At 58.3% G+C, this 9158-nt stretch overlaps 1 protein-coding gene across 1 annotated transcript in view; it reads right to left on the bottom strand.

Moving 5' to 3' along the window:
- Positions 1-802: 802 nt before the first annotated feature.
- The window catches only part of NTSR1 (neurotensin receptor 1), a 34129-nt gene continuing 25773 nt past the window's right edge, over positions 803-9158 (bottom strand). Inside the window, exons 2-4 of the mRNA XM_036901774.2 lie at positions 5677-5878; positions 4194-4284; positions 803-2951 (exon numbers count right to left, since the gene is read on the bottom strand). Of these exons, the coding sequence (XP_036757669.2) occupies positions 2702-2951; positions 4194-4284; positions 5677-5878 (543 nt within the window). The 3' untranslated portion in view covers positions 803-2701. The remainder of the gene's footprint in view (positions 2952-4193; positions 4285-5676; positions 5879-9158) is intronic.

Genomic DNA, 9158 nt, shown 5'->3' with positions numbered 1-9158 from the left:
CTGCAGAAGTCAGGCCCCCAGGAGCAGCTGGCAGATGGACAAATGAGTGAGTGTATGGGAGGCGGGAAGGAGTGCAGGGTGGCTCTCGCACTGCAGTGGGCACGGGACTCTGCCGCACACACCAAGCAGGTGCGGGTCCCCTGGCCACTGGGAGCACTGCCTGCTTGGGGCAGGTGGGCTGGGGGGCCTGTTTGCTAGGATGAAGGTGGAGCCCAAGAACAGGGGGTGCCCCATGCAGAAGGCATCTCCTTTGGGGGTCTTCCCAGCTGCCTACGGGCAGGAAGTTCCAGACAGGGTGGCTGTGTAAAAGCACAAGGTGAGCTCTCACCTGTCCTGGGCTTCCCCCACCTGCGGACCCCGAGGGAGAAGCCGACTGTGTCCCCTCAGCTCCCTGGGCTGGCTGGAGGGGCTGTGGAGAGGAGTCAGATGGCCACAGCACCCCGTGCCCCCTTCATTGGCTTCCACTGTGCCTAGCCCAGGGAGCAGGAAACTGAGGCTTGGGGTGGCGCAGGGTGCCCACACAGCTGGTATGCACCCAGGGCTCCCCGACGCTGCCTCGTGGGGACCCCGTGGCTCACAGGGGGGGCTTCTCCTGTGCAAGCCTTCCCTCCTCTGCTTCTTCCTGAAGCTCCTTGGGGGGCAGGACCTGAGCAGGAACATCTTGGCCCCCAGCCTGCAGCCTTCAGGAAACCCAATTGTTTTGCTCAAGTCCACGTGTTTTTGGTAAAAAGGCCCCAGCAGAGGGCTGCCATTGATGTCTGTGGAGTGAACAAGCGAGTGAAGGAAGCATGCAGGCTAGCCCTTCCACAGCAGAGGCCAAGTGGTGGGGTCCACAGCCTCCTTTATTGACATAAGGGGGTTTATTCTTGTCAATGGTGTACATCGTGGGGGGTGGGGTGGTCATCTTGAGCAACGTGTGAGAGGGCACTAGGGGGTTCCATCCTAGTCTGCCCATCACCCAGGACACTGGGCCCTCGATGAGACACGTGCACAGTATGTGGGGCCAGCTTGTGGCTTCACAAGGTGCTGACAGCGCTGGGTGGCGGCTGGGCAGGAGGGCCATCTGGCGGTATGCAGACAGGTGCCCTATGCATGTGAGGTGTGAAGGCAGGAACACAGATGCCAGGACAGCGCAGTGGGCTTGGGGTGGCAGCTACAGACCTCATCATCCCTTCTGTGTGTCCTGGGCTGGGTCCACCAGTCCCATCCAGCGCTGGCAGAGCCGCGGGTGGCATGCCACACCCGTTTCTCAGCTGGGGACCTCAGCCCTGTGCCAGAGGTCCAGGAATGCAGGGTCTGAGGGGCTCTCAGAATGAATCCCAGTCCTTGTTCTGAAGCCTGGTGCCCGGGCCCAGCCTGAGTCTTTGCCAAACTCTGACGCCCACTTGTCCACCCAGCTGGTCCGAACTCCCCTGCTCTCCTGCTGGGAGTAGACGCCTGCGTGGGAGCTCTGGGCTGGCCTTGTCCCCTGGGTAGGTGGCCACTGGGTTATGGGAGGGCTGCCTGGCCCTGAGTCCCTGGCCCTGTGCCAGAACCGAAGGGTTCTGTGGGTGGGGAGGGATTTCATGGGCCCGAGCAACACGCCAGCTCAGAGCAGAACACCCACATCTGAAGGAGCCATGGGTGCTGCGGCGGCCAGCTCACCATTTTTATAATGGGGTGAGTGAGTCCCGGTGACCCAGGACCAGGACCAGGTCCCCACCAAGTCCTCAGTCCATGCTGCCCAAGCAGGCCTCCTGCCGGCCTGGCCATCTCTTCAGGGCACATGTGCCCCTAAGCCTAGGGGAGCTACTTTAAAAAGGCCTGTATTTTACTCTCCAGGCCCTTTTGCCACTTGCTCAGGGGACCAGGGCTGGGGCCGGGCCATCCTGTCTGGAGACCAGCTCCTAGAGACTAAGGGGGCACCTCCTTTCTGGGCACCTGGGGCTGAGGCTGCCGCCTGCTGGGGGAGAGCGTGGGCCTCAACGTGGCTGCAGGTGGGGCCTGCCTGCACCCGAGGCTCTTCCTCCTCGCCTGCACCGAGTTCACAGGCCCAGCACCTCTTGGAAGCCCAGCCAACTGCCCTCAGCCTCGGGGTGCCCACCCTGAAGCAGCTTGGGGCTGGGCTACCAGTGTGTGCCCGCACAGCGGGAGTCAGAGGGAGAGGGACAGCGCTGGCCTGGCTGGGCTGCTGGGGTGGGTGCAGGGAGGCCAGACCCTCTTGCCCTCCGGCACACCAAAGCCCCTGGGAGTCGCCTTTCAAGGGGCAGGCGCCCCGGGTGCCTGCTGTACCAGAGGCGGCGGAAGGGCCCCCGGCTCTCCTGGGTGCCAGGACGGCCCTGCCAGCCAGCTCCACGACTGCCCACTCCGGGCAGCCGCCTCCCCATGCTAGCCGGCAGCCACAACTGCTCCTTTTATTTCTGATCCTTGCAAACACCCATCAGTCTGGGAACAAAGAAGACTGCCTTTCAAGGAGCACGAATTTCTCCTCATTAAGGCCCTACCTGGATCGGGGAAGGAACGATCTCTTTCCAGCTCTCAAAGAGGAGCCGGGGAAGGGCAGGTGGGTGGAGAGGGGAGAAGCCAGGAGCAATGGGCCCTGGGGCCAGGGCACAGGGCACAGCCTCAGGGCCTCTCCTGACCACCCCAGCTCCCAGGGGCTGCTGCTGGGTGGCAGGCGCAGAGCCACACAGGCACCCCTCCTGCCCTGCCGACCTCGGTCCTAGTACAGCGTCTCCCGGGTGGTGTGGCTGGAGAAGGTGTGGTTGCTGGACACGCTGTTGGCCTTCCTGGGGAGGGTGGGCCGCCGCCTCCTGCGCCCCCACAGAGGGCAGAGGCAGGCCAGGGTGGACAGGAAGATCTGGCGGAAGTTGGCGGAGACCAGGTTGTAGAGGATGGGGTTGATGGCAGAGCTGATGTAGAAGAGGGTGTTGGTCAGCATGTAGAAGTAGTGGTAGAAGTCGTAGAGGAACCTGGGCAGGGAGTGGGTGCTCAGAGCCTGGCTGGGTCCAGACACAGGCCGCAGACGGCCGCAGTGGGTGCTGGTCAGTGACCAGGGGTGTGGCCCTCCTTAGGCTTCACCTTGCACCAGGTCACGCCCCTCTGCTCAATACACCTGCCCTCCTGTGTGTGGAGTCCCAGCACCCGGGACTGCCGGCGCTGCTGCTCCCCGCCTGCCCCGAACAGCCCCCCCACTGTGTGCCTCACCCACTCGTTCACCCTCATCCACAGGATCCCCCTCCCTTCCCCACAGTCCACTCCACCACAGCGCAGCCCAGAGTCTTGGAAACCCTTTCTTTGGAGCTCTGCTCCCTGCAGCTTCTCTGCATCTGTTCTAGATTTGTCCTCCCCAAAAGTTTATCACTTTGAAGCACCTGTGACCCTCAGGCCCAGCAGCCCTTCTTGACAGGCATTACAGGAAGGCTGCTGGCACCAGGCACTTGGATCCCTGGGGTTCCCACTGCCTGTGGGGGGCTCCCTGGGCCTAAACTGTGTGCAAACAGCATGATTCGTGCTGAGCACCTGCTTCCTTCTGGGAGCCTGGAATTTGGGTGCCTGCAGGCAGCGGTGCCTAAGGGACCGGCCCACTAAATACCCTGGGTGTTGGGTCTGGTGAGCTTCTGGACAGACAGCATTTCACCGGTTACCACAGCTTTGTGGGCGTCAGCCCAGGGAGGGGGTCTGGTTGGGGGGGCCATCCTGGGGAGGGGGTTCTGGAAGCTTGCCCCTGGTCTCCTGACATCCCGTGATTTCCGTTTGCTGATTTTGCTGCGTGTCCTTTCTCTGTGGGATGTCACAGTGTGGCTGTAACTCTTCAAATCCTGGGCATCCTCCTAGGGAGGGGACCCCTCCTGGCCTGGGTGGTCCGGGGGATCTGACAGTAGCCTCCCCCACCCTCCTCCCGCACCCAGCGGAGCCAGCCCCTCCCGTTTCTCCTCGGCTGTCTCTAAACCAGGCTGGGCACTGACTGTCCAAGGATCTGCTTTCCTTTTCTGTTGGTGACCAGCCCTTCAACTGAGCAGCTTCCTGGGTGGGTGTCTCTCCCTCACCCTGGCTCAGCCACAGCTGCACCCCAGGACCTTCTGGGGTCACATGACCTGCACCCCTGCCTAGGCTGCTCTACTCAGTGCCCCCACCTCCTTCGGCCGCCTTTTTGGGGAGCACCCCACCCAGCCCCAGCCCTGTTCCCTCCACCCCAGCCCCCGGGTACTCACGAAGTCCACTGATCATCTGCGATGTAACAGAACATGAGGCGCCGCACGTGGTAGGGCAGCCAGCAGACCACGAAGGCCGCGACCACGGCACCTGCAGCACAGACGTGGGCCTCAGCTGCAGGACGGGGGCGCCTTCGCTCACGGACTGGAAGGCTTAGGAACGCTACTCAAAGTGGTCTATGGATGCAGCGTAATTCCCGTCAACATCCCAACAACATTTTTCACAGAAATAGAAAAACCCATCCTAAAATTCATATGGAACCACAAGGGACCCTAAAGAGTCAAAACAATCTTGAGGAAGAACAAAGTTGGAGGACTCACATGTCCTGATGTTAACACTATAAACCTGTAGCAACCAGAACAGAGTGGCTCTGGTACAGGCACAGACACAGAGACCAAGGGAATCGAGTGGAGCCCAGAGATAAACCCTCATGCATGTGGTCAGACGATTTCCTGCAAGGGTGTCATGGCTGTTCGAGGGAGAAAGCCTGTCTTTTCAACAAATGTGCCGGGAAACCGGACATCCAAAGCAAAGCAACAGAGCTGGATCCTCACCTCACACCACACACCTCACACCAGATGTTAGCTCCAATAGATCAAAGACCTAAACATTACAGCTAACAGTATAAAGCTTTTAGAGTAAAACAGGGCCCAGACTTCACAGCATTGGCCCCGGCAATGATTTCTTGGACGTGATATCACACAGACAGCAAAATGAAAAATAGGCAATTTGGGCTACATCAGAATTAAAACCTGTACCTCAAAGGACACAATCAACAGAGAGAAAAGGTAGCCCACAGAATGGGAAGAAATACCTGTATCATGTGATCCAATAAAATAATATCCAGGATATACAGAGAACTAAAAATCAACAACAAAAATAAAACAACCTAATTCAAAAATGAGCAAAGGACCGAACAGACATTTCTCCAAAAAGATTTACAAATGGTCGATAAACACACCATGACTGATAATTAGGGAAATGCAAATCAAAGCCAAGAGATGCCACTTGCACCCATTTGAATGGCCACTATTAAAAAAACTAAACCAGGAAACAGTAATTTTTGACAGGGATATGGAGAAATTGGAAGCTTTGTGCACTGCCGTTAGGGGTGTAAAATGGTGTAGCCACTTTCGGAAATAATATGGCACTTCTTCAAAAAATTGAAACTAGAATTACCTTACGATCCAGCAATTCCCACTCCTGGGTTTATGCCCCAAAGAACTGAATGAAGGGACTCAAATAGATATTTGTACATCATAGCAAGATTATTCACAGCAGCCAAAGGGTGGGGCAACTCAAGGGTCCATCCCTGAATCAATGGATAAACAAACAAGGTCTAGCCATTCAGTGGAGCATTACCCCCGCCACCGCTGTGCTCCATCCGGGGTCTTTAAACTTGGCCCTGTCTGACGGTGCAGCACTGCGGCTTTGCTGGCCCCTGGCCATCCCCCACTCCCAGAGGGCCCTGCAGTTACTTACGTAAGACCCGAACGCCATGCCGCAGGGCCTGGATCCTGCTGGGCTCGATGGACATGCTGAAAGAGCTATGCGGGTCCCCAACCGTGCACACCTGGCCCTGCTCAGCTGCCTGGCGAACCATGATGGTCAGCTTGTTGGCAATGATGGTGTTCAGGATGGAGATGACAACCATGGGGAACAGGAAGGACATGAAGGTGTGAATCTGCGGAGACATGGAGAGGGGCCATCAGACCCACGTGCCCACCTCCACGGGGCTTCAGGCCCCACTAGGGAGGACTCAAGGCCTTCCGAGAGGCGCTGGCCTGAGGTTACCTCCAGCTCCATTTAAACAAGGCTCTGCTAAACTAGAGGACAAACTCGATGGAGAGGGGTCGCCCAGTGCCCCGGGAGGGGGCCTTTTCTCCACCTGGCAGCCCCAGCACACCTGCTCACATGGATACCCAAGGGCTGCATCTGCTGGGCACCCTTTTCTCCTGCATCTGCCAAGCCCAGGTGGCAGGTCCAGAGCTGGGGCCACGTCCCCCCTCCTTAGGCTCCGCTGCATTCTGTGTGGAGTCCACCTTCCGAAAGATGACGAGGGCTGGTGAGGGCCAAGGGGCAGCTCTGGGAAGGTTTCGGGGGCTCCCACAGGGCTGGAGGCTGGGGCGCAGCCCAGGAGACGAACCAATTCCCTGTGAGTCACTGCAGCCGGGTATAATTTAAACAGAACAAATGTATCCAACACAGATTTTAAATATCAAAACATTTAAAATACCTTACCTTGATGAGCACCAGCAGCAAAAATAGCTACCTCTGGGGGCTGGGCAGGGCTGCAAGCAGGGGGCCAGGGCTCAGCTTGGTGGGCTGTGGGGTCTTGTCTGAGGCCCCCAGTGGGTCTTCCAGTTGGAAGGAGTCCAGGCCCTTGATCCTGAAATCCCAGGGTCAGGAGTGGAGGCCCTGGGCCTGTAGGCCCACCCTGACCAGAGGCTCCCCCACTCCTCTGGCCGGGAGCCCCACACTGAACCTGGATTGGGGGTGGTGGGGGGCATGCCTGACTCTCCACTTCACCTTCTCTTACCACGGCTCACTGCCCGAACGGGGTCTCTTTGCTGCATTTTCACCCCACTTCTGGGAACCCGGGAGCAGCCCCCTACAACGAGCTAAGAGGAACCCACCTGATAAGCCGTGGGCAAGGTCTCTGGGGGCTGTTGGAAATGCCGTCACAGGAGCGAGGGAGGCCTGCGGTGGGGCCGCCAGGGACGCCGGGGATGGGTGTGAGCGGCGGGTCGGCTGGCCTGGTCTGGGCATCTGTCCCGGCAAAACAGGACAGACTTGGGAATAGACAGGCTGAATCCAAAACTCAAATGGCAGAAAAAAAAAACCCCAAAGAATAGCCAGGGAAGTTCTGGAAAGGAAGGTGGGATGGGAAGCCATCAGCCTTACCAACTCCTGGGACGCACTGAAATGAGACTAATGAGACTAGTTTGGCATCGACAGAGGACGGAGAGCGCGCACTGGAGCGGAGAGACCCGGACCAGTGCCCCACGCGGCAAAGCGAGGGGTGCGGGGAGGTGCCTTCGGGGGCTGCTGTCTCTGCCCCTTCCCTCGACCTCCCACCGATGGCCCACCCCCTCCCCAGTCCTGGCCAATCAGCACATTCCAAAAGGCCTGGGTGAGCCCTCACTGGACAGGCGCAGACCTTTTGTTCATCCCTTCACAGCCACACCAGTCCAGTCAGGGCCAGCCCCGGGCCTTCAGTTCAGGAGAGACACATGCCTTCAGTGGGCAGCCTGCTGGGCCAGGAGCTGCGCTTGTGGCCACTGGTGGTGGTGGTCACCTGGTGGGGAGGCCCTGCCTACGAAGGAAGCCAACACAGGCAAAAGGAAGGTGGACGGCATCTCCGCGCCCCTGGACCCAGCTGTGCCTGCAGCCATCCCATCTGAGCTTTCGGTTTTTCTTAAGCAAAACAAATATCTCTTTTTCCCCTTTAAGACAACCCGAATTAGTCCCTGGAACTTGTACCTAAACTCACAGAGATATCACGCTGGAAAAATCCAGAGGGTACGAAGCTTAAAACATAAAAATAAAAGCTACATGTCAACTGGAAGAAATGGAAATTTTACTTTTTCTGTATATATTATACTGTTGGGATTTCAAACAGGAAAGGAGTTCGAGTCCTGCTGTAAAATCTTGCTAGAAAGTTTAGTGATGGAAACATACTGATTCTTTCCGCCCTAGGAGAAGCTCCCACCCCGCCTCACTCTCAAATACTCACTGAGCCACAGGCCTGGCTCCCCTGCCACCCTCCCCACTCGGACCGTAGGCTCTGAAGGCGGGAGCCTGGGCCTCCCAGGCTGACCCAGCACTTCCATCTGAGTCCGTCTTCTGCCCCCAGACACGGCTGAGGCCTCCCACCATGGGCCGGGCTGACTGCTGGCCGAGCTCGGACCACACCAGCAGGCTGGCTGGAGGAGGACAGGTCTTCTGAGTGCCGGGTCACACATTCAGATGCCTCCCCACCCCGCACCCCCCAGGCTCGGCAGCTCTGGCCTGAGCTGAACTCCTCTGAGGTGGGAGGTGGGAGGTGGGCAAGCCACAGGGCGCCTGGAGGTTGTGTGCCAGGCGGGTCAGCACCTGGGGATTGGGGTATGGACTTTGCTTCAGACATATGGGGTCCCTGGCTTGTCCACTGGCTAGCATGGCCTTGGGCAATGCCAGAATGGCCTCATTTCTAAAAGGGGGGCAATAAAGGTGTTACCTCAGTGCTGAGAGCATGGTTTATACTCAGGGGTACCCAGGATTATTCTGCAGGGGACAAAAGGAACAAGTCGGGTGGGGCTTTGGGGTATTCAGGCTCAGGGCCTGCTCTCTGCCCTCCAGCAGTGGTAACTTTGGGAGGGACGTGGGCTGAGACAGTTGAACAAAAGGAAGTGTGTGTTTAGGGGCAGTTGAAAGGGCTCTGCCTGGAAGGGAGGGCTGCCCCGCAGGGCCAGCGGGAACGCACACGGCATGTCTGCAAACAGGTGCCCCACCAGGAAGCGGACGGCCTGGCTCGGCCTCGGGCGCTCCGGCCAGCTGGGGATTCCTACACGGACAAACCCTCTCCTTCCTCCTTAGATGGACTTGGCCCTGTTCTACCCATCTTCTGAAGAACAAGTGCATGTTTTGTGCAAGGGCCTGTTTCCCTCTAATTAATCCCATTGTGTTTAAAGAGACAGCCCCCGGACTCGCACACCCTTCAAGGATCAGCAACCAGCCTGGTGTGAGTGGGAAGGTGCAAAATCTCTCAGGATGTTTGCAAAACCCAGCGGCTTCATAAAACAGTTGTGGAGAGAATCGGCTTCCTGTCCAAACTCCGATGTAGAGATGGCTGAGACCGCCTTGGCTGGCCTGGCGGGGACCCCTACCTGCCCCATCAGCAGGTCAGGCTCACAGGGGGAAACCTCCTAACCTCAGGAACAGATTACAGACGGAATAGAACCTCCTCAGACCCAGCAAATACA

This window comes from Manis pentadactyla, chromosome 5 (assembly GCF_030020395.1).
Source record: "Manis pentadactyla isolate mManPen7 chromosome 5, mManPen7.hap1, whole genome shotgun sequence".
Taxonomy (NCBI): domain Eukaryota; kingdom Metazoa; phylum Chordata; class Mammalia; order Pholidota; family Manidae; genus Manis; species Manis pentadactyla.
Note: the sequence above shows the minus strand (reverse complement) of the source record. Positions and strands in the feature narration are given on the sequence as shown.